The 26,934-nt window shown below is 33.8% G+C and overlaps 1 protein-coding gene across 1 annotated transcript; it reads right to left on the reverse strand.

The window, feature by feature from the left end:
- Positions 1-86: 86 nt before the first annotated feature.
- Positions 87-26,473, reverse strand: C5 (complement C5; the record flags this gene model as incomplete). The annotated part of the gene is made up of 41 exons (XM_084299317.1): positions 87-216; positions 481-619; positions 1,132-1,215; positions 2,326-2,415; positions 2,793-2,879; positions 3,073-3,178; positions 3,275-3,349; positions 3,757-3,859; positions 4,596-4,647; positions 5,349-5,430; positions 5,829-5,891; positions 6,262-6,414; positions 6,797-7,002; positions 7,812-7,983; positions 8,247-8,342; positions 8,819-8,978; positions 9,788-9,863; positions 10,012-10,224; positions 10,508-10,597; positions 11,212-11,272; positions 11,864-12,085; positions 12,737-12,876; positions 13,545-13,621; positions 14,066-14,156; positions 14,809-15,009; positions 15,598-15,663; positions 16,002-16,131; positions 17,052-17,201; positions 17,382-17,591; positions 18,075-18,278; positions 18,846-19,046; positions 19,271-19,386; positions 19,698-19,824; positions 20,609-20,714; positions 21,022-21,112; positions 21,397-21,479; positions 22,931-23,022; positions 23,674-23,744; positions 24,349-24,511; positions 25,245-25,437; positions 26,409-26,473. The coding sequence occupies 41 exons, from the start codon at positions 26,471-26,473 to the stop codon at positions 87-89; spliced, it is 5,037 nt and encodes a 1,678-aa protein (XP_084155443.1).
- Between the last annotated feature and the right edge of the window lie 461 nt (positions 26,474-26,934).

The following is a 26,934-nucleotide window of genomic DNA, read 5'->3' on the forward strand; positions in this document are numbered from 1 at the left end:
TGAAAATAATTACTGAACAGCTGAGGATTTTTTTTTTGTGATTTTTTTTTAATCTGTATTTTTAATTAAAAAATTATCCACATAAATCAACAGCCACTGATGATTAGATCTTCAACAAAATCTTCCATTCTGTTTAAAAACTCCTGACAAAATGTACATGCTGTGTTTGAAGGCCACCACTCAATCCAAGTGCTGGAGTCCAAAGGGTACTGGAATCTAAAAAGACAACAGAAAACGCACATTTGCTCCTAAGATTTGGGGAGGGAATTGCCTAACAGGAAAAGCATTACAATATGAAATAGATTGGTTTGTGTTCATAATCCTGTTTTAAATTTACACATCTGAAAACACACTGGGTTACCATTGGTCAACTGATACTTTAAAAATAAATTATATATTACATGAGAATTATTACATACAAACACTTGCCACTTGACAACATACTTTAAGATTAGCACATTCTGATGTTAAATTACTTACCTGAAACTGTAACCAATGCTTATCTTTAGGGCTTCTTTGCCCATGATCAAATACTGCTCTCCTGGGCTCAGTTCAACATCAGTACAGGTCTTCTTTTTAACAAAGGTAATTTCATTATTTTTTTCAGCGAAAGCATGCCCTGAAGATGTCAAGAATTAGAAAATTTCACAAAGAGAATTTTTAGTTACATGTGCATGAAACAGAAAACACTAACGTTCTACAGCACAGTATACTCAAGTGAGCCATTTGACACTTGTTATAAAACAAGAAAATTTGATAATATAAAACATGTTTCCTGCAGAAGATTTTTTAAATTAAATGGAATGTTAAATATATCTAAACAACTCACAACTGTATTAATTGATTGTGGAATATGTTCAACTTGTTTTGTCACACAAGAGATGTTTAACTGATTACAGTTTAGGTTTGTTAACAACAGCTATAATAGAGAAAAGCTGTTTAAAAACATTATACAGTGCCTTTCTTAGGGCATAAAAGAATGCTCAAAGGCTGTATTTGAGAGTAAGGTTTTCTACTTTCATGAAATGACTAGATTTGATTCTTGTTTTTTGTCAACTGCTTCATTGGTCTCAACAAGACAGATATTGCCCTAAGTGAAATAGTTAAATGGATTAAAAATAGGACACACACCTCTTTTATAGAGATCTAGAATAGTTGCAGAATACTTTACAAAATGACCTTCTTCACGACGAGACAAGATGTTCACTTTATAAACTGCAAAACAACACATAACAAAGTTTTTGTTATTCCTTTTTTTTTTTTTTTTTTTCCTGCAATATATTCTAAATGCCTTACAGATGCTCAGGTAGAGAATATAATGTCCCTTAACTTCTGGGAAAATCATGGCTACAGCTATACACTGTATGGTTCTCATCTGATGGCCTGCAACTTCCCCTGACCTCAAAGCTACACAGAATCATAGAATCATATAGATGGGAAAAAACCTTCAAGACCATTAAGTCCAACTGTCAGCCAGACCTACCAAGTTCCATTACTAAACCATGTTCCTTAGTGTCAAATCCATGTCTCTTCAATACTTCCAGGGATGGGGACTCTACCACTTCCATAGGCAGTCCATTCCAGTGCTTGACCACCCTCTCTGTGAATAAATTCTTCCTAATATCCAATCTAAACCTCCCCTGGTGCAATAGGAGACTGCTTCCTCGTGTACTATGACTTGTTACCTGAGAAAAGAAACTGACATCCTTCTTGCTGCAACAGCCTTGTTGCTCTTCTCTGCACAAGTTTGACCAATTCAATATCCTTCTCCTAGAGAGGGGCCCAAAACTGAACACAGTATTCAAGATGCAGTCTCACTGGTGCTACGCAAAAGGGGACAATAGTTTCCCTAATCCTGCTGGCCACACTATTTCTGCAGGCTTACATTCAGTTGGTTGTTGACTAGCACCCCCAGGTCCTTTTCTGCTGGGCAACTTCCCAGCCACTCTTCCCCAGACCTATGCCACTGCACCAGGTTGTTTTGCTCCAAGAGCAGGAATCCAGAACTTAGCTTTTTTTAATGTCATGCATCTGGACTTGGCCCATCAATCTACATGATCATGTTAGAATGACACCAAGAGAAAAAACAGCAGAATTCATCAGACCAGGTTTCCTGGGGCAATAAGCCTTGTTACATGAGTTTTGTTCAGCAAAGGGTATGGGCAGAACTTACTTGTCTCTGCTCTGACATGTTACCTTCAAACAGTGTATGCCTGCTGAATTTTGATCATTAAAGATCTAATTGGAACAAAATGTTCTGCAGCAGTAGTAAAGAAGTGACTGAGTAAGAGCATGAGAAATAGGTAAAGACAATTCAAATACTACCATATGCAATATCATTCTGGCATGCAGCTTCTCTCCTGATATCAGCAGTTATTGATTGATCCAGTCTTTCTTGTATTCTACTACACTCAGCTACATTGAGAGGAGAAAAAAAAACAAAAAACAAAAAACAGCGTTAGGACAATGTCATTGCATGTCTTCAGATAAAACACGATGGATCTCTACCTGCTCGAATAATCTGCTGTAACTGAAAAACAGTATAATTATGGGAGTGCATAGTGGAATAATGAATGCTGAAAAAGGAAAAAGTATCCTTACTTGCCTGAACTTAATCCAGTTGGACAACCATGATTATAGTGCACACATTTATTTTTTTTAATGTACAATTTTAGAGGACAACAGCTGTGTTCTTACAAGGATTTTTCCTTGTGTTAATATGTTTTTGTCCAAAGCATTAAACTGCATTTTCCCACCAAATGAAATGGCAAAATATCTTAAAAAAAATTTACCTTCCATGCACTTGCATTCATTTCCTTCACACAACCTCACAAGTTTTTCATCTCCATATGGGTTATAAAATATAGTGCATCTTTTATCTAGAAGATACAAAAAATTGTAATAAATAAATATAGAAAATTCAAGTCAGCACTGAAACTTTGTGAGTCAGAAGTTACCTGAGCTTAAAGTAACAAGGATTATAAAGCTGTGGCAGAAGGAAAAATGTAGTCTTCAAGAAGGAATAAACATTTGAAAAGAACACACATGAATTTGAAGACATGGAATACATACCTGGTGCATGATACTCATATACAGTGAATGTAGCAGGATTTCGCATTCCAACATGGAAAAGCTCACTTATTCGGAACCCAACACAGAGGAAACTATCAGCTGGAACCTATTGGAAAGACACATGAATTAAGGAGTTCTATAAAGGAAACAGTGATTCCAAAGAGTTAAAGTTGTTCTTAAAGTTATGAAAGGGGTAACATACAGAGTCTATCTGAATAACAACATGCCCATCTATTATCTCATAATCAGCTATCAATTGATCCACTCCACTTGCAAGCTGTAGGGAAAAAAAAACAGAGAAAAAAATTATGCAACAGTTAAAGATTTTTGGATGATCATGAAGGTTTACTTATCACTAGCTTTTACATAATTCTGAGATTCAAAAAACTTATTTCAGTGTTGCCTCTTATAATGTTTAAACTATTTTTATTTTTTAAGGAAATTATCCTTTTTATCTTCATTGCATGAAAATAACAAAGAATTGCAAAGCTAATTATCCTTAAAGGGATACTTGAGTCCACATTTAGTATCCTATTTAAATCCTGTAAGTATAAGTATAACTCGGGTTGCCTTAAACTGATATTGACATGTTGAACAACAATTACAATTGAACAGTAAATATCATAGTTCTGTCAAAAAAGAGCAACACTTCAGTAAAAGAAATAAAGTTTTTCTAATTCTTACAGTATTTAAGTCTTCTATATTTGCTTCCAATCCACTAACCAAACCTATGTCCATCACAGCATGAGCAGACCCTGACTGTGGCTCTCTCTTGCTGGGCTTGTACCTAAAACAGATTAAAAATAAAATTAGTTAAACATAACTGAAACAGAAAGTAAACTTCAATGTGTAATCCCAGAAAATCATGAGGAAAATTCTACCAACATTTAGAACATCATGATGAAGCAAAATATTCCAGATGAATCATTTCAGATTTTTGTCAATATCATGGATATGAACTTTTCTTAATACTTATGTTCTCAAAGAACCCAGATATAAATCAACAAAAAATACTCTCCCAAAAAAGTAATGATCTTAATCTCCAATTCTGTTTACACACATGCATAAAAGGGAAGAAAAATGAAGAAAACAAGATCAGAAAGACCAGATGCAATTATTAATAAGGGAGGACTAGCAAATAAAAACATTTCAATCTCTTAAAAAAATAAAAGAAATTGAATATAATGATAATGTATAAGTGAATATAATGCTAATGTCAGCTAATGTAATATTAAAACAATAACTAAGAAAAAATGTAAGACCAAAAAGTCTTTGTAACATTCTTAGAGTACTGTCATTATGCATCTGTAGAGCCACAGTGCATTTCGTTTGCAGTGCTCCAATTCCTTAATACATCAGCTGGGAATTCCACCTTTGTAAGTAGGAGTGTTGAAACTTAGGAAACTGAGGACATTTAGAACCAGCATTAAGTTTAAATGAAACCTTTAAAAGTAAAAGCTTGTTATTATTTCCACAGTAATTGAGACAAACTACCCAAGTAAAACCCCACCAGCTGTACTTACTTTGCACAAGCCTCTACGCGCCCAAGTGGCCCACCATCTTCTATTCTGTAACCTTTTCATATCAAGTAGAGTCAAATAAGTGATCTTAAAACTCCTCAGGAGCAGCAACCCCAAAATTCTTGTAAAGCGTTTTCATAATTGAAAGAGAATTTTTAAAATAATTTTGGTAGCAATTTTTCCTAGGAACTCATTATGTACATGTAGCTACAAACAACACTAAAGTCTTTTATAATTCAGGTGAAATGTCAGCTCTAATGCTTAGTATTATTTATCACACACTTATGTTATTAAAACTACTTCATGGCATAAGCTCAAAATGCGTTTGTACACCCTGCTGTAACTGGACTACAACTTTCAGTACTTTGTAGAACTTACCTTCTAAGAACTTTTTCTTACCTTGTAGAACCCCAAACCACCCTCCTAGTCCTACTATATTTCTTTCTTCTGCTAGAATTTTGTATTCCTCACTGCCCCAATTGTAATAACACTTCCATAAATGAGTAAAAATGCAACTAACAGAAATACATTAAAGACTAATTCTATTCACAACAAGACAATAGTTTCAAGAAGGGCTAAGAAGGCTTCTAGCAATTTCTTTTCCAGTTTTGCATTCCACTGAAAAAAAGTAAGATTTTTTTAGTTTCATTCTTAATAAAAAGCACATTGTTAAATAAGCTTTCCTTTTTTTTTTTTTTTTTTTTTTCCCCTGCAGTGATCCGGGTACTAATGTTTAAAACCAGATTAACTCTTTACCATCATCTCGCTTTGGAACAATCTTCAATTCAAAGTTACATGACTCTTCGGAAGTACCAATTAGGTTGTATACTGTCCTCACCTACAAACATACAAATAAATTAGACAAAATAAAAACAGTAAACAATCCTCAAATATGGCAAAAAAAAAAAAAAAAAAAAGTGAAAATTCAGAATTTGGAGTTAGAGGAATACAATACAAGTAAAAACAAACAGCATGCTTAGCATGCTTAGTTTTGATAAGACATAAAATTCTTGAGCAAAACTACACCACTCTTGCTGATTGTATTTCAAAGACTAAAAATTATCCTGATTATTTTTATGAACATAGACACTACTACATTAGAATATTTACATTTTAGAATACCTGTGTATACCTATACATTTTTGGAATGCCTTATGAAAAAATCACTTTCTTTTTCAATGTTCACATTAACAAACCAGAGACACTACTAAAAAAAAAAAAAGGTTCCATACTTACATTTACTGTAGCTATGCCAGTGCTGCTGCCAGTGCTTACATATATGTCGTCTTCCAAAGGTACCTAAAGGATTGATGTTAAATATAAATAGTTATAAGGTAATAAGAAAAATAATAATGACTATGCTAACAAGAACGTAATTCAGATCTGATCTACTTGTCTTTCCTACGTCTTAAATACAATTAAGGCTACAAACAGCTTCTACAAAAAAATCATAGAAACAAGCAGAAATGCTAAATTTAAATGAATTACATATTAAAAAATGATTAAATGTAGCAGATAAGCAAATTTCTTAAACATTTGCTATGTCATTTTAATACCATTTTATTAAAAGAAAAAGCTAGTTTAGTACAGATTTCAAAAGTTAAAGAACTATTTAACAGGTTACTGGGAATTTTGCTTTAACTTTTCAAAAGAGAAGCCATTCACTCACTGTCAAAGTTCTTCCCACAAAATTTTCTTCTGTCAGTTTAAATAGATGAAGATCTCCATAATTTTTGTATGCTACCTTAACACTCATGTCCAAATTAAGCCGTTTGACAAGAAGGGAATATTCAGTCAAGGCCTCAAGAGCATTAATAGTGTCCTGTCAGAAATCAATTATAAAGATTTACTTTCTAAAATTAAAAAGTAAACATTTTTTACAAAGTAATTCATTTTCTGCTACCTAAATGGGATGACACATAACAGTAACCATTACCAGATAAACAGCTTAGCAGCATCTCAGCAATACACTTAACACACTTGTAAGATATTTACCAGCTTGCAAATTTCTATTTATTATGCATTTCTGAAAAAGAAGTCATAATTCCCAGAAAGAAAGAAAATCATAGTATCAGAGCAATTTGATACTAGTACCACAGAAAGGATGCTGAAATTGTCAAAGGTGTCATCTAATGATATTACCCTTATAAGGCTTCTTAGATTTTGGTATTTGAGGAATGGGAACAAAGTATTTTAAAGCTCACCTGAGTTGAATAAAATCCTCCACCATACCTTTGCTCTTCAGACAACCATTTGATGATTGGATTAGCATAGTTCTTGTCCCCTCTTAGCAGTGCAGTAAGCAATGCATATGCTGTAGTTTCAACCATTTGTGCGGTAACAGAATTGGGAGCAGGGTGGTCTGATATCTTTAAACTATCTTTCCAAAAACGATAAATAGGAGGCTCGCCTACAAAAATACAAAAGCCAGGTTTCAGGTTGCCTACTCAGGTCAAGGAGAAAAGGAGGAATTCTCTCTACATTTAATAGGAGATGAAGATATGCTTTTATGTTTATAAATCTGACATTTATTCTAGAAACTGATGATAAACAGACCTGATGCAAAGCATCTGAATCACATCCAAATAACTACTGGTCCTGAACAGTGACAGAGTGGCCAGATAAATAGAATACTGACTTTTTTCTTTTTTTTTTAATGTCAATTTCTACATGCAGGGCAAAACTTTTCTATTCTAGGAGAACAGACTGAGTCTCTTGCCTTTAACAAAAAGCACTAAAAATAAACAGCATGTGCAAGAGATTACAAAGTCCCTCATCAGCCAGTGAGAAATTAAGAGGAAACCCCCTCAAAAGCAAAAGTGAGGGTGCTGGCAGATACTGTGAGAAACTCCAGTCTGAGGTAAAGAAGAATGTAGTCACATCACAAGGATGAGCAGGCAGACAAAAGTAACCCCCTATGGACACTTGCATAAAAAGAAAGCAGACAGAACAAACATTGTGATACGCTGAGGAATGACAAATGTCTAACCAACTTGCACACCGCTTATGAAATTGCACTGCTGAAAAGCCAAAAGCAGGATAAAACCTTGCAAAAATACTAGGTAACACAAGACCAAAAATTCATATATGCCAGAGCAAGCACCATTGAAAATCATGATCCAAGTAGAAGCCCATTAGAGACTTTTTTTAAAAAGGAAAGAACAATCCACCTGAGAAACAACTACAATACATACTTTGAGAGAACTTAATAAGCAATACCTATGACAGATGCCTCCTTCTTCAGCGCAGAGAACAACAATCGTGCAGACTGATGGTTCAAATCCACAAGAGCTAACGCATATGAAATTATTGCCATAGTAAAGGGGCTTTGTGCAGACTCTGCATTTTTCATTAAATAATCTCCTGCCTTATTTTTAGCATCATGGATTTTCTGAAAAGATGAACAGACTACAGCTTAGTAATAGACATATTTTTAAAGAAACACAAAAAAAATAATATAGAGATATATAGTATTTTCTACAATATATCTTAAAACAAACTGATCCATAATTTTGTTGTTCTTTTACTGATTTTGAAAGCAACTAAATCTAAAAAAAAAAAAAAGTGTTGATTTCTTTGAACAAATGTTAAAGAAGATGCAAGAGATTAGAATCCCAGCATACGACTGCTGGCAGAAATAAAAACAGTATTTACCTGAGTAGGACATATCTTCATTGACTTTTCAATTCCGATAATAGAAAATGCTGTGAGATACAAAGATTTTTCTTTAGCTTCTCTAGGTAATGTACCCTATAAAATCAAATATAATCACATAAATAAATGGAAATAAGAGTTAATTTAGATAAATATAACTTTTTACAGTTTATGCAAGGAAACAAGTAGAAATTCTGGTAAGAAATAATAATTTGGTCTTACCTGAATATACATCAACTCTTTTGAATACAATAGGTTATTGAAAGAAAAAAGAAAAAAAAAAAAAAAGACCAAAATATAAAAAGTTACTACAAAGCTGGGCTATTAAATTGTAAAAATCAACCTACATTTTTTTTCTTTCTAAATATTAAGGAGTGTCACACAGCTACTTTTACTGGCAAGACAGAAAAGTTTTAATACTGTGCTTTCTTTAAATGAGTTCAGAAAGAGACAAATTTAGCAAAATTGTTTTGACTAGATTTTCTGGTTGAAATGCAGCCGTAAATATCTTGCACCTCCTGCGTCTTTATCTTTTATTGTACGTACACACACAAAATGTTTGATTTTCATACCTGTAGTTTCACTGGTTGATAATCTGAAAATTCAGTGAATGACCCATCTGGCATTTGACAGTTATCAATCAACCACAGAAGTGAATTACAAACAGAAATTTGATCAAGATCTATATATTGATTAACTTGTCCAAGAATTCTTAAAGCAAAAGCTGTCAACCTGCCAAAGAAATCAAACAGATTATATTTGTTTGATTATTAGATACTATCACATTGTTAGAGATTAGAAAAATCTGCATTATTTATGTTTTAGGTATGCTATCCACTCACTCAGTTCAAAGAATATAGCAAATGAATTTTAATTTTTAACAAACAGGCAATAATTAGCCATAAATAATTTTATAACTAGGACCAAATCCCATGGTTCAGAATATAAACTCATTACTCTATACATGTCCAAAATATTTTTTTCTTTCATCAGAACTTAAGGAAGCATCTTACTTCTTTCTTTCTATAAGCCAGTTGCATTTGCCGTCATGAAAGGAAAGACAGTGACTATGTATGTTGCCTAATTCGCAATGGTAGACTCTATTTTCCATAGACAGTATTACCCCCTTTTGTTTGATATCTTTTAAGTATCATATTTCTGTGAATAAGGGGTATCACCTTTTTTCCTTTGCCCCTCCCTGTACCTAGCTTTCCTTCTTCAGACTTGGAGTGCAACCTTTGCTTGAGCAGGAAACCAAGCTCTACATAGTCTTTTGGTAAAATTCCAAGCCCAAAGAAGAGTTAGAAACTATCTCAGGTATGTCAGGTATGTATGGACCCCGAGGTCCAACTTGCTTGTAATGGTGTGAACTACGGACACACAAAAAATATATATCACAAGAAAACAAGAAATGAAAAGATAGTATTCAGAGCTATAAGCATCATTTAAATCTACCATTAAGCTCACTTGTCCTATATGAAAGCAAAGGGCTGAATGAAGCTTTTCCCGTTCATACTAATCAAAAGATTTTTTTAACTTACCATGTGCTAGCTTGCCCATTCTTCCACATGCTATATGAGAAGTCAGCATTTCTGAATGACAAAACACTTACAATTCCTAAGGGAATATTAGGGAGAAAGAAAGTTATGAGAAGAGATTTATATTAAAATTGTGTTTGCTTACTCAGATACACGATCTTTCTTATTCAGCAAAATTTATGCACTTCTACAGCTCTGAAGCAAGAGAAACAGCTATATTTTTCTACCTTCTTTCATCTTCCTCCTCATTTCAGTTCTGGAAGTTAAGGTTTTGGAACCCAGTATTTGCCAGTTATCTGATGCTTCCAAGTAGTGAAACACATAAAAAAGAGGGGCAATACTCATGAGCTCTGCCTCTGCGCTGCCCTTTGGAAGATTAGTAAGAATACTAAGACCACTAGGATTAAGGACTGTGGCAATCACTTCACCCATAAGATGTCCTGTGGAAATTAAAAAAAAATAGAAAATTAAAAGAATGATAATGGAAGTGAATCCAAGGGCAGAATCTGATACTTATACATGTAAGCAATTATTCTATATGAGGTATTTAAAATTTTACATAAAAAGGTGATCTACAAAGACTTTACTGAAAAGAAGAAGCTAGGAATAAACTCAGGCAAATGTAAACAAAGGATGTAACACAGAACAAAAATACACAGAACATATATAGAGACACTACATATGTACTAAGAGTAATAGACCAAAATCTTTAGTTCAATTTACCTTTTACACTGACACTTCTATCAATTTTTGTTTTAGGGACCAGATTTAGTGGTATTTTATAACGAAATTCTTGGCGTCTCTTGACTGCACCTATAATTGAAAAGGTTCAATATTGAATATATAATATACTGCAAAATCTAATTCAATAGAGGATTTAGATGTAATAGACATTTAAAGATTTCAACTATTGAGAAGTCAGCAACAACAACAACAAAAGAAACAACATGAAAACTACAACTATCCCCAAATGTACATACAAACAATATTGACTGTTGAAAAATTACAGATGCAAACACATTAATCTTTCTTTTGACATTAGTGTTAAGAGAAGATCTAATCTTGACCTAATTTTTCTTTTTTCAGAGTCACCTCTGGTTAAAGGAGAAAATATGCTACTTTCATTACTAAAGCAAATGCTAATCAATTTTCAAGCACACTGAGAAAAGCTTAGTATTATATTATTTTAAAAGATAAAAATGTTACTTTAAGAAAAAAAAACACTTTTTTTTTTTTTTGAAAGACTAGCTATTCTGAGATGGATTTGTCAATGAAAGAACAAGAAATCCTTGAAAGTGTCATATGAAGAATATGTCAAGAAGGAAAAGCACCAACTTTTCACATTATGGAAAAACTGATCATCATAACTATGTGAATTAAGAAAATGAAAAAATAAAGAAAGAAGATGAAGGCATATATTCTCATACCATAAACACCCTGTGGATCCAAAGTGAAACCTGCATGAAGTTCTTTTTTAATGCCTTCTGGCTGTAATCATTAAGAGGAAAAAAGTAGAAAATGAAAATATTTTTGTTTAATCACATACATTAGCTGAAGCAACAGTTTAAAACCTTAGTATCTTTGCCGTCTACACCCTTCTGTGTAGCTGAGTTTTACTTTTGTAAACCAAAAACATTGTTGTTCTGCATCTATTCTATACCTAAGCTAGTAGTCTATCTCCCAAAATTTTTGAGAAAATTTAACAAAAGGTTTAAATAAAAGCTTTGGAAAGTAAAAAATTACCGAAAAAAGTATCTGTCAATGTAGTATGCTTAAGCACTTGAAAATCTGAACAAAGTGACTTAGAATACAATATCCTTCTTGCTTATTATGTTAAATCTGTATGCATCGTCCTGACAATTTTTATATGCAAAGTTTAAAAATGTACATATGCAAATACTTGGTCATGTATTTTTGCAGTGCATACAGTGAATTCAATGATACTACATGATATCTGTGAGTATGATAACATTAAAATAAATCAATATTTATATATTGATTTCATATATTTTGTACTTCTTGAGACTGAATCGATACGAAATTCAAAAACACTCTAAACATTTTAAATTTTTTTCTTACCATTACGCGTAATGTTTTAACTACAGTTTCACTGTTTCCGTCTGTCAGCAGTGTAAAGTTGATAGTGTGAAGACCTAATTCCAAAGGCAGTATTCTGAACATAAATGGCGATGAAGAACTGCCACCTAGATACTTAAGATTACAACCTTGTATCCTTGCTCCAGTAGTTGCAGAACCTCCGAAAGAACAGATTCCATCTCCAACTGCTATTTTAACACAGAACTGAAAAGTGGAAAGATTTTTAATGTTCACCTCCATGACACGTACAGCACCAGAGAAATATTAAAGCAATTGAAATACTATACTGAACTTTTTTTTTTTTTTTAAACCATAATACTTGTTTTCTGTTTACCATGAACAAGTGCTATTAGTGTTACTAACTGTGGAATTACTACTATTTGCATTAGAGACACACTAACAGATGTTCCTTTTCAACATCCTGGAACCAAAAATACCTTTGCATACTTTTCAATAATTCTGTATTTCTGTTTAAATGCATTTCATTAAAAATAGTCCATTTATGTAAAAACTCTAGACAAAGTAATCTGTCATCTCTGGAGCAAGTTATTCTAAAAATCCCATTAGTTACTTGACATTTTATCCTAACATTTGGAATAGAAAAATGGATTTGAACTTCTGTGAGGCAATTTGCTATGTAAGAGCATGACAACACTGTAATCAGAATGGCTGGAAATTAAATGAGTAATGACTGGATTTTATCATTACATAGTTATGCAGAGCATATATAACACCTCTTGAAGGGTTGGAGAAATCTGATACCGCGATGTGTTTATATTAGATACTAGCAGAGGAAATGCTTATTCAGTTTATTTTGTCACTATTTCAACAGAACTCATGAAGGCCACAAATTACCTTAATTGAAGAAGGTCTGTGGTTATAAACTGATCCTTTTAACTCAATTTGTTCTCCTCGCACCACAGAATAAGGAACATAAACATTAAGGAAGATGTCTTTTACAACTTGCACTTCCAATGGTGCAGTAACACATATACCTAAGAAAATCAAACACAAAAACACCCTTCTGATAAACCACATCCTTGCCACCTTTATCGATATCTTACCATTTTTCAAAATGTACTTTGAATTTGTCCAGCTTTTTCAAAAATGACCGGCTCTTGCTTCCTGTTCTTCTCATGTATGTTTTCATTTACAAACTCACTTTCACATACATTTCTTTTGCATACTTGCTGACACAGCAGTCCTTTGGGCTCCAACCCCTTCCCAAAGCTAGAAGCAAACCTTCTGTATGGACTATCGTATCTATCGGAAAATCTGTTTCTCCCTTTCCTCAAGTCCCTAAGCTATTGATAGCTGGACGCTACAGTTGTGCCAAGGAAGAGTCACTGACTATTTGTGATGTTATTCTTCCTTCGTCATTTATCATGGGCCACTGTCAAATACAAGATACTATGTTACACAGACTTTTGTCTTGCCCTGGCATTTTTATGTTCACAGCAAGAAAGGCAATGATTATTGTTCCTTAAACTTTTTTAAACTTTAAACTTTTTTTTTTTAAATAATTTTGATGTTTTCCTCTTTAACAACCAGAAAATGAACATTAAAGAACATATGTGGCAACTAAAATGAGAGTCTCTACAAAATCCAAACAGAAACGCTACGTAATTGTTTGGCTAAAACCCAGTTAGGTTGCAGTACCTACCTTTATCAGAAATGCCAACACCTTGCACTTCCCAGGTAGTCAGTGAATCAGGCAGAGTGATAGAAAGAGACTTTGATCTGCAATTAGAAGTGTTATTCTTTTACATTTAACACATTCATACATTATTATTAGCCATTTGTTAACAACAGCTAATCAACATAAAAACTATCTGCCCAGAGCAACTCCTGTATCTAAGACAGACTCAGACAGGACAAGAAATGGGAACATACTTAGGGAACAGAGGGGTTTTGTTTGAATAAGCTTGTTTTTATCTGACTTGAAAGAAGCTGGTGTTTAACAAAGTTGAAAGTGAAAGGAAAAGTGATTCAACAATGTGGCACCAGACAGTATATCCTGCATTTGGAACAACATGACAGGAGAAATGTGTTCATATAAAACTGCATTTTAGTACACATCTAGGGTATGACTAGTTACTCAGGTTATGTCAAAATTTTAGCATTACTTTCTATTAAACTGATGAGTAAGTCAAATGTTAGTAATTTCTTTGAGAAAAGTAGTACCTAGAGGAAACTTGGTGAACTTCCCATAACCAGCTTTCAGGAAAATAGCTACGAACTTCTGCCTCATCCAGTTCCAAGATAGCCTCAAAATCTGTAGAAGATGCATAAATCAAGTAAACAAACAAACAAACAAACAAAACCCTTGCCAACAGCCTTCCACCAAAGGCCTGAAAATCATTGTATTTTCCTTTTGTATTACTGTAACTCTATTTGCCTCAAGTTAGTTCTGATACAAGAAAAAATGATACCTGAATAACCTCATCAAAAGTTTATTTATTTATAATAAACTATTTATAAATGTGGATACCTGTCCAACATTCAAACAAACAAACCTGTTAAATAGAGATTATAAGGAGAGAATGGGAGACAGAAGATTTCACACTCCCACTGATCTGTGCTGACGTGTTACCCATTGGCTGTTTTAGGCCTGGGCAAATGATTCCAGTTGAGCATTCAAGTTAGCATTACCTTCACAGGCAACAATATTCCATTTTGCATGGCTGCCTGTTCTAAACATGGATGAATAGAACACAGCTCTCCAGCACAGTCCTAACAGAATAAAGAATCGCTCTCCTACCCCTATTTAGGGGTATACAACCAAGGTATATGGAGACTACAGTATCTGCTCGAATAACCCTCTCAGGTAATTGGAGAGAGTTACTAGATTAACAAAGCTATCACCTCTGTATTTATCCAGAATCTATTAAAAATATCCACACAACAGTCAAAGTTCTTGTACTTACGCATTCTTGCCAATATTAGCAGCTTATTAGGCTCTTCTTCCCGCAGTCTGTTGGCAAATTCACAGCAATCCCTGAATGCTGAAATGCACTTTTCATTACTCCGAATTCGCCGAGCTCTATCACTGCAAGTCTCACTCACCGGATATGCTTTTACACCAGCCATACAGCAGTTTTTAATTGCTGGATGTTTATATTTGGATGCTGAAATAACAATAACAACAAAAATCCCTTCCTTGAGATGATGTTTTTATTTTCAAATGCACTTTAACTTGTTATACTAAATGTGTTTTTAAAACTTGCAAAATTTCAATGAAGGTATAGATTCAAGATTGAGCATAAACATGTAAATGTTTAAATGTTAGAGACACACACTTTATACTACAATACTGAATTTAAAATATAAATTAGAGGCGTTTTATTACACTAAGATCTAACGGACAGAAGGTCTTCTGTCAGGCTTGGTCACTGACAGCTGGTCACTTGGAAAGACTACCATATGGTAGTACTGTGAGTTTTCAGAATATGTCCTTTCCGAGTAGGAAAAAGAAATCTTACAGATATGCTGTATTTTCAGTGGATACTTAATCTTATAGATTTCAAACTGAGCATATGGATGAGGAGCTTTATAAATGGGGTCCTCTAAATTATCATATTCCATATTTGTCCATCTCTCTACTACATGAAGTGGATAACAACAATCAAAAGTACTATGCAAACCCTCAGATTCTTGATTTCTAATAGACATGACCTTTTCCATAATTATATATTTTAAAATATTTTTTTTATCACCTTCCTTGTGTATTCGTTCCTCAAAGTCAGACCGTTTGGTTCTTACAATTTCATTGCAAGTTTCATCTGTTAAAAATAAAAACAAACACAAAAACTATGAAAGACAGGAGTTTCTTGGTCATAACACAGCCCACTTCAATCCAAAAAATTACATTCCAGATTTGGTAGAGATATAATATCTATTATATGAATTACAAAAAAAAAAAAAAAAAAAAAAAAAATCTATAATTTAAATTACAGAAAATGACACACAAACTACAATGCTTTCCTCCCTCAAAATTGTATTTCTTAGTATATGCATGCCCTACTAGTTTTATTAGGTTCCAATATAATAACCGTGAGTCACAATAGAAAACTTCAAGAGAGAAAATCCACAGTTTCATGTTTAAAACTAAGAAATATACCTGCTTCATTTGAATCATCAGCATTTGCATTAGTTAAAAATGTAAGCCCAGCCATTCGGAATACATCAACGTTATTCCGTCCTCCTCCAGCACCACATCCAAGGTCACTCTTTTCCAAATCTTGCATCACCTGAGGAATAAGCATATCATCAGCTAACTAAAAGGTGGGGAATATCATATATATCATATAACAGATAAGAGAATTATACATGCAGAAAGGCCACTTTAGTCCAGAAGATGTCTTCACAATACACTGAAGAGTACCATTTCATGACATTTGAACTAATTCAAGCACCAGAACCAACACAATCATGCTCTTGTAGCACGTCTGAGCTAACAAGTTACTCAGAACAGAGGCAGAATGCTTCACTAACGTTTGTAACAGTTCTGATACTCCATCTAGCTTGTTGAAAACCAAATCAAGTATTTTTACCCAGCATTCAACAGTACTAGAAAACAGATCAAATAATTCAAGGTTGGTGCAAAAGTATTCTCCTGTTCATCTTCTACCTATCTTGTGTCTGACTGTTCTGAGGTATTAAAGAACTGCCATGTTTTATCACAGGAATGGAATTATCTCAGTGACAGATGATACGCATGTTTACTTACATACACACATATCTAGAATTCTACAAGGATTGAAAACCTCTATAATCCAACAAACATAATAGCATCTGCCATATTATTCTAACAGTATGCCCTAAAAAAACAGAACCTAAAAAGATTTTAGGAAGAACTACAAGGGAGAATGCAGTCCCTATGCCTCTCGGACCACAGAGCTCTCTCACATTGCAGCCTATTTTTGTCCAAGTCTGAAGATTTCTGTTGAGACACTTCAGATTGGGCTTTAAAACCACCATTTACTTTTACTGGAAATCAAAACATAGTAAATGAATTATTTTTATAATTTAGAACCCACGCATTTTATTTTGTGTTGAATTGCTCTTCTGTGTACTTTCAAGTTTATTGAAGGCAAAAACCGTAACAGCGATCTGAGTATGAATCTGAAACAAACAGCAACTTATTTTTCTTTTTTGGCTACGACTTAACTTTTTCCATTGCTCTCCTTCCTCTTCCAATAACTCCATATACTGCCTTGTCAATAGATGACAAAGCAACAAAGGAACTGAACTGTGTTTTCATGTAAAGCGATAGGACTTCTGCTGGTCTGTGTGTCTTTTTGCTTGGTAGCACCTTAATCTACAAATCAAAAACAAATGTTAGTTATTTTTTAAGTACATTGATCCAAAATAAATGCATCTGGAGGCGGACACTTTATTATGTTAAGGAACTGTTAAAGAACTTGTGTAATACCAAGTTAAAACCTGACCATAAAATGAACGCACACCCACAAATTTCAGTGACTATTTTACTACTCACATCAAGACTATTCCCACACTTCTGTTCCACGTTCAGCCACACTGAATCAGCTACTAACTCAGCAGTTTCTTCTCCCATGACGATGTAGTAAACGATAAGACGTGCTGAAGGAACCATTTCTTGGGTTATCTGAAAACTTAGGTGTTCATATTCCAAATCTTTAATTCTTTTCTGAGTTCCAAAGCTTACTATCTTCCCTTTTGACATGATCTATAGTAGAAAGATGATGGAGAATAAAGTCAAATTTTAAATTACATGTCTCACACATGTAAAAGTTATTTTGCATTTAGATATAATCCACCACACACAGAAATGCATTTGGGACTGGTGTGTCTAGTTCGAGGGAGGGTAGCTCCCTCCCTGTAAAAAGAACTGCTGTCTCTGTGCACCTTTGTCTTCCTTAGATGATTCAGCTCCTGAAACACCTCTCAGATTGGCACTACTTCTTAACTCCAGTCTACATTGGGTGAGAATTCAAAACAATACAGCCTTAATATATGATTTAAACATGCGACTGGTAACAAATTATAACTATAGACCGGACACATTTTATAGGCAAAGGCAGAGTACATGTTCTGAACAGTTTTCTGAGCAGCACGCATTCTGTGTTGGTGACAGATCCTGACTGCTGATGTTCTTCATTAAGGATCATATCTCAATTCAAGATTTCATGTGGAAACATCAGTTACTTACCAAATAGCTGTAGTGATGTATTTTATGAATATACCGACTATGTGGATATACATTAATATTGATGAAATCCCCTACTTGAAGTATTTTGTGGTTTGAAGCCCAGTCAATGTATAGATAACTCCGACTTAATGATGAATAAGCTCTTGCCTCATAGGTTTTGGTTGCTTGGTTTTCATCTGAAAGGTGTGGATCAACAGTTTTTATCTGTAAAGATAATAACATGTCCAAAAATTTTTGTAGCAAAGGAGGAAACAAAAGCTGCATGTCCTGACTTCTGAATAGTTTAAGTATGTTTATTTTCTGAAGTGTAACTTCAATCACGGTAATAAAATAAGCCAACTCAAGACTTCCCTGTTTTCTTTAATAAAAAAAAATTATAAATACCAAATCAAATTAAAATGGCGGTATAGAAGCATGTCCATAAAAAAGTAGATCAGAAAAGGTCAATAATCCGTCTTCCTATCTAACAAGGGAATCACTCTCAGAGATTTGTTCTCCCGTAATTCATTCAGATGTTTTATTTAACAACTATTATTAAATAAATATATGACAAATTGGGATATTTTGTTTCAGAATACATGCAAATACAATTTAATATAGAAGTAATGTTTCATTATAGCACTTACGTTTCATAACTGATTGTTGGGAACAATCTCGAAGTTTATAAACTACTAACTTTTAAGAGCAAAGTCTTACCACAGGTGCTGTACACTGGCAAAAGTACAGAATTAAATCTTCTAAGAAATAAGTTAATGGGAGAATTTAACTCACTTGAAACTCCAGTAGCGTGCTATCAGATGGGATATTAATAACAAATAAAGCAGTTCCATCACTGATGCTTGTTTGCCTTCTCCCAGATTCTGAACCCTCTGATATCAGCTCAGTCTCATCCATTTGTTCAGTGAACGATTTTGCAGTGAGAGTTACAGGGATGTTTCCAACAAAGTGATCTACTGTATCTTTCACCTGCACCTATTCATTAGAAGAGATAACATTTCTTATATGAACAACATTTTTCAAGCAGAAAACAAGCTGCTAACCTTCTACAGTAGCAAATGAAAAAAAAAAGAAAAAAAAAAGTAAACAGTCAAAGGAAATGAAAAGTGTGTTAAGACCTACAGATATTAACAAAACAGTAAGGCTTCTGCATTATGGACTTCACGTTGTAACGTGCAAAAATACTTCTTTTAACTAACCTTTACGAAGAATGGAAGTCCAGGCTTTACAAAGAGAGGAGTAGCAATCAAGTTCAATTTGTAAGGAGATACAACGTATCTGACTCCAGTATATTCTACTTCACCACTGAGGCCACCTAAAAAATATGCCGCTTTTAATAAGCACATCCTAGGGCACATGCCTTCAAAGGGCAGCACAATCTGTCTCTGCTGGTGAAGTCCTTTCACCTAAAAATTAAACACTTAGCACTGTGAAAACAAATAGCAATAAAAAAAAAGTTTAACCCCATTTTTACACTGATGGACAGGCTGTTCTTTATAAGCTTCTGGCTGAAGGATTCCTGAGTACCAAAGAAAGTCTGATACTAACAAAGTTAGCCGTATAATTTTTTTTTGTTCTGTTTACATTTGCAGATGTGTTTGAAGAAATCACTTGAAAGCAACTTACCCGTAGATTCCATCACTGATGCTGCAATATATAAATATGACCCATCCAATTCTTCTAGACTTTGAAATCCTAAATAACTCACTTCTTTCTTACTGTTAAAACTGATTTCAGCAACACCATTTTCAAGCTGGAAATTGAATAAAAAGTATTCCTTTACAGTCAATAACTTAGAAATAATATATGGTAAACTATGAGTAAATTCTTTTCAGCACATTTCTGCTCTGTCTGTTTTAGGGGAAATCAAAGATGGAGACATTTTAATGTAGAATTTCATGATTAAGAATTCTTTTTTACCTATATAATTATTAGCAATTAATCAACCCATAGTACATGCTATGAAGTTTGCGTGCAGACCAAACAAGAGGTAGGTGATTCCTAGATGATCTTTAAGGTCCCTTCCAACCCAAACCATTCTATGATTCTACGAATAACACAGATATATCCCTGCTCATTCAGGGAAGATAATGTCTTTTATCATTCTGCAATGAATAAAACAAAAAGACCAGACTAGGTAAGGGAAGGGGAACTGGTGGAGAACAGTCTCTCCATAATCCATTGATAGAATTTTGATTTGTCTGTCTCCAATCCTGATTTGGTATTATTACATTGATCCTATGTTTGATTTCTTTTTGTTTATTCTATAAATAGATAGCAAAAATGTTGTTTCACAGAAACTTCAAACGCAGTTTACTCAAGGAAGCAATTGAATGAGACTGAAGTTCCATTCTGTCTGAGACGCTGCCTCTGAGTTTCATTGTAAAGTAACTTTCTATGCCCCCGGTGACAGGATTACAAAGGTAAAGTTGACATTCAATAGCTGTCAATGCAAATGGAGTTGGAAGATATTCTCCCCAACTTAAATGGAATTAGATCAGTCCTGAACTAAGCAATTTAGGCTTGTTTTTTCTTACCCTAGTTACATGCATTGCACGAGGCATCATTCTTTTTCCAGTTCCTTCAATTATTCCAAAACGAAGAAAAACATCAGCACTTGGAAGCCTTTTATTATAAAAATAGCTGAGAATAAAACAATGATAGAAATGTTTTTAAGATCGTAATGGCTGCAACAAAGCATTCATTTTTGAGGAGAGTCATTTCCTAAGCAAGAAATAGAAAACAAATGCCTATGTAGCTTTACAAACACTTCTGTTGAAAAATAATCACTCTGTGAGAATTTTGAAAAGGTTCACCTAGCTCTCTCACGTAGTAGAAATGATTGTGATGATAGGGCTCCTTGAGAAAGAGGAAGCTTCTCAACACAGGACAATCATTCTTAAGGTAAAGATGCGGCACACATCTAGAAATCAAAGCCTAATTTCCTTACCTAGCTTTCACAGCAATCCTGAAGTTCTCAAATTTATCAGAACTAATAAAGTTACGTTCTGGCTGTATGACGATGGAAAAGCTTGGCAGTGCTGAAAAAAATGAGTAGAAAATGAAGCCACTTTGATGCGTTTTTAAACATCAAACCACAGATACTCAGAAATATGTCATCATATATCTTATACTGATATGACACATTAGCTTGAACTGATATTGCCACTTGGCACTATACTGCATCCCATTGCTGTATTAAGTAGGCCAATGTTACTTCAAGCATTTCTGTGTTTTGTTCCTCTGTGTTGTATAGCTGCCCTACATGAATTTCATGCAAAAGAGGCATGTAAAATGAAGATTCACGTGTACACGAACACCTTACCATATTCCTTAACTTCAAATTTTGCAACAGCAGAGGTTATGAAATCCTTTTTGTACTTGGCTTCAATCTTCCAAATTCCATACCTACAATATCAACAATCGTTCTTTTTTTAAAATGAAAATTATTATTAAAAGTGAAAATATTAATAATTAGAAAAGTCAGGCACTGAGTTTTTTTGCACGTGTACGATACCTCTTTGAGAAGATTCAGCTACTCTGATATTTTGAATAAAATTACTTGAAACTTATTTTGAAGGATTGATACTTATTTGAAAAGAATATACCATTATTTATGTTCTGACTACTGTCAGAATTTTTTGTCATACAGTTACAACAGGCAGAGACATATTTGGAAGACTGCAAATGTAACTGGAGTCATTAAAGCATTATTTGCTGCCATCTTCCACTTGCCAGTTATCACCCCTGAGATTAGACAACTGCCTGTTTGTGGCTCTCCAGCTCTGTTTCAGTGTAGTCAGCAGGATTACTGTGCATCACCTATCTGATTTACCATAACCTGGATGATTTTTTCCTGCAACTAGAAGCACTCAAAAGGCATTTGTTTCATTTCAAATTGCTTGAGCCCACAAAACGTCTGGGTGCAAATCATATTTAACTGCATTTGTCTTCCTGTTTCACCATTCAAAGAAACTTCATAGAATCATACGATGGCTCGAGTTGGAAGGGACTTTTTAACATCATTTGTTCCAACCCCCCTGCCATGGGCAGGGAACACCTTTACTAGAGCAGGTTGCTTAAGGTCCCATTCAGCTTGACCATGAATGCTTCCAGGGCATCCACAACTTCTCTGGGCAACCTATTCCAGTATCTAACCCACCTTACAATAAAGAATTTCTTCTAATCTAAATCTACTCCCTGTCAGTTTAAAACTGTTACTTCCTATCCTGTCACTAGGTGCTGGTAAAGAGCCTCTTCCCATCTTTCTTGTAGGCCAGTTTTATGTATTAGAAGGCTCCTGAGTCCTCCCTTCTGTAGGCTATAACAAACAAACCTCTCTCAGCCTTTCTCCATAGCAGGGGTGCTCCAGCTCTCTGATAATCTTTGTAGCCGTCCACTAAGGTACAGTAAATTTGACAGAAAACATTTTTTCAAGTGCCTGCTAAGCACCCTTCTGCCAACTCAGTGTATCTTCAGCACCCTCTCAAGACTAAAGGGAGAACTGTAGAGGCACATATACTGTATGTTGGTGTTACGGGAAAAATATTGTTGTTTTGTATGAGTATATGTATAAAATACACTTCCCTTCATTGAAATCTATATGTTTTTGACAGTATTTCTATTTCTACAATAGAAAATTTAATTTTATTTTATTTTTAAATTGAGCATGACGAACCCACCACCAACTGCTCTCTTATCTCAGTTTTATCACCAGTATTTTCACTTACTGCATCTCCTCACTTTCTCTCATTACAGTGAGGATATTCCATATATTTGGAAATAGAGGCAGTGTTATGCTAAAAAAAGAAAAGGCAGTATTATGCTAATAATTCTCAACGAGCATTAATTATACCTACTTAGGATTAGGAGGAATTTTGAAGTCAGGAAAAGAAACTATTCCAGTAAAGTCTTTTTCTTCTATGATATCCACTTTTACTCCATCGGGATCCTTTGAAAAATAACAGTAAAGAACCAGCAGTTAGATCAGTATTATTGAAAGAAAAATCTTCACTTAGGGATTTTAGTGGGACCCTGCCCACAATGTACGCTTCTAAGAGTTTTGCCAATTTCATAGCACCAAAATGCAAATGTTTTTAAAAGAAATTCAGGTTCTGAAATTCTGATAAAACATTTTACTGAGTTTCCAACAATTAAAAGTTGTTACTTCACAATACTTAATATTGCTAGGTTACTGTAATAACAAGAACTATCGTTATGGCTAAAAAACACATAGCACAGGAGCTACTAATTTTTTTTTCTATCTTAAAAGAAGTAAAGAACAATATGAAAATAATATATTATCAAAATTTTCTCACAAATCCTTTCCCTAGATATTAAGGATAAAACACAGTTTTTCTTTTTCCATTCTGTAACAACTTCACATCAAGGACCTAGAAAGATCTAAGTGTGCAGTCTGCTTGAGATCTTTTAAAAGATGTCTGGCTACCTGCAAAAATATTTATCTAACAGTTTTATTATTGCAAAAATATTTATCTGACAGTGTTATTATATATCCATTGCAATGCTGATTTACTGTGTAACGAGGTTTATTGCTTTTGTGACCCACAAAATATTAAAATTAAATTCAGTAACAACATACCACAAAAGTTAGGACAGTTTCTCGCCGAGCTGGCTGCAGATCTTCATTGAGAGAGTAAACTCTGACTTTCACTGTAAGAAACATTACAATAGATCTCAAAGTCATACTGTTATCAATATTAAAAAACAAAAACAACCTTTTTCTCTACTAATTTCTTTAGTACTTATAGAATGACTTTGAGCTTTTGTCAGTATGCTATCCAAACAATATTTATTCATGCTAGCAACAACAGATCCAGCACCAACACTTTTTTATCTTTTTTTTTTTGCACTCAAATCACAATGTGAGACTATTTTTTACCATCAAAATACCAATATATCACTTCTGTAGTAAATCAGCTCAACCTACACAAAACCAATGATTCAGTCATCACTATTTCTTGACAATTTTTTAATACATATTCCCTGTACAATTTCTCCTCTGTTTGTGCCACAGATTAATCATGTAAGGTGTAGAGGGCAGGGACTCAGAGGAGAAGATACCGGGAGAAATGATTAATTTCTACAGTATGATCAAATATTTCAAAATTTTCTTTTGATGATTAAGAAAATAAATAGTGACTGATGATAACACACTATGAACAAGAGCTTAAAGTACATTTAAATCCTCATTCCCTGTCAATATCATCAGCTCGTAAAAACTAAGTGAAAACTAAGAGAAATAAACATTATTTACCTGACTGATCGGGAGTATAAACTGGTTTGTCTGTGTGAATAAAAAGAAAGCCATTCTCATAGGAAACAGGAATTTTTTTCAATCTGGTAAAATGTGGGGAAACAGCTTCCAAATACACATACTTGACTGAATCCTCTGTCCTTGCTAAATCTGCTGGTTGAAGCTGGGGGAGATGAGATACTGTTAAAGAATATTAGAGTATTTTTCAAGTATTTTTTCTACAGCATTTCTTGTTGAGAATAAGTTCTGAATAGCAATTAATATTCTGTTGTTAATTATTATTAAACAAAAACATCAACACCCACGGAAAGGGGTTATTCTTGCTTACATCATTGATAACAGTCTGAAATATTAAACTACAAAGAAGTATTTTCAATCTTGTATTTATTTCAAGAACTGAAATAGCAAACCTAAAACACAAGTTACGAAGTTATGACATTATAATTTACCAGACTTCCATTTATATACATAGCGAATCTCAGCCACACCAACGTTGCTGTTGTGGTTGATAGTTTGGTGAAATAGCTTGAGTTTCAGTTTCAGTTGCCATTTTGGCTTACTCTGAACACTCATTTGAGGTATCTTGTCCACAATGAACGCTTCTCCATCCCTTCCTTTTTCTTTTTGGAATGTTATGCAAACAAGATAATGTTTCTAAAATAATATGATCTTATGTTTAGCTTTGACATCACTCCTTTACACTCATTTTATCCAATAGATTTTCAATTTCAGACAAACTAAAATGACATAAACTACACGCAGCAAACTGACAAGTCAGGGCCCGAGGCTTTTCCTCCCAGTTTAAGCAAATGTAAGCTTACCACAATCTTGTTTTTCTAACACTAACGACTAAATGCAACAATAAAAACATGACAATAAAAGTCCAAATTCCTTACAGTTAAAGTTACAGCATCTTGGAATTTGTTGTCTGGAGTTAAAGAAATGCGGCCAGACGAGTAAGAAACAAGCTTATCTGGAAAGCTTCTTAAGGCAACGTTGACTGCAAATTCCTTCTCATATCCAAAAGCTTGAACCACAACTTTCTCAGATGTCCCAACTCGGAAAACCTTTGATGCTGTAAGGACATAGCTGTATACGAAACATGAAATAATCAAAGGGTATTGGAACTATACTTTCATATTTCTTACTTCCGTTTCTAACTCATTTACGTAGACACTGATAAAGCAAATGAGCTAAAGATCAGGTGAAGTTATTCTAATACAGTAGTTAAAAACAGCATAGCCCCAGTTAGAATCATTTTGATGAAAACTGTAATGTAATGTAACCAAATAACAGCTTAGGCAATATTTATGGATTCCATTCTGCAGACACAGAAAAGCGTGCCTACTATGACAGGATATTTATGTAAAAATGATTACTTGTTTTGCCAAATGAACACCTGAAATGGTAATACTTCAAGTAGCATATTTGTATAGTTCTCCCAGCAGCAACGTTCTTATTGAAATGAACGGGCAACTTACAATAAAGACAAATGTGAGTAAATTTTTGCAGGATTACCCTAATTTCCTCATTGCTGTATAAAATGAAGTATGCATTATTCCACAAAACCACAAACCAGGCTTTAATACCTGAACACATAATATATCTAATGTAATTACATATATGTGAAGTGCTGTTGCACATTCAATATACGTGCACCTTTTTCTGAAATGGTAATAGCACTTAGATCGATTGCTATAAATAAGAGCTTTTATGAAACCCATAGCATAGTATGTCTTCAGGCACTATAGAAACAGTATCAAGTGCCAAACTTTACTTAACTTTTTTGCATATTTATCTTTTCATTATGTCCAGAATTTATGGAACATAACGGATTGATTCTACCTCTTTCTTTGGCAGCAAATTGAGTAATTCCAGGAGCGGCAGTCCTTTTTCTAAGGTTAGTCCACATCCATTAGTAAGAATTTTGCTTGTGAAGACACATCAGTTTGAGTAGTGTCTTCTGCACCGGCTCTACTGAAATCCTGTAACTATTCACTTAAAATAGTGGTCAATTATAAAGTATCATTTCCAGTAAATACTGTATTTATTTTACTTACGTTTTATCTTGACTAAAAGCTGTTCCAGAAAATAACAAAACAAAACAAAATATTAAAATAGCCATAGCATCACAAAAAACACACCAACAATGCTAACAAATCTGGATTCAATCCTATCTGGCTTCTGCTGTAGATGAACAGAAATACCACCAATACATATCACCCACAGTTAATAATTAATTGCAGATCTTGTTTTACTAAAATGTTATTGCCCCTTCCAAATTCTTTAACTCACAAAGAACTTAGGATTTCTTTTCTTTTTTTAAATATATTTAAATATCTTTTGACATATAGTTTAATATATGTCAATCCTAACATTCTCTCCCCGTCAGACAGCCACAAAAAAAAATTAGAGAAAGCAAAACAAAACCATGAAAAATCAGATTCAGCTAGCCCTTCAGAAAATATTTTTTATTTAAATCCATGATATGATTTTAAATTTGCTTCTGAAGAAAAAAGCATTTCACTTACATTTACCAAACTGTCCTGATATTTTTAGATCAGGTTTCCTTTTTATTTTTGTTTA

This window comes from Netta rufina (genome assembly GCF_964035555.1).
Source record: "Netta rufina genome assembly, chromosome: 20".
Taxonomy (NCBI): Eukaryota; Metazoa; Chordata; class Aves; order Anseriformes; family Anatidae; genus Netta; species Netta rufina.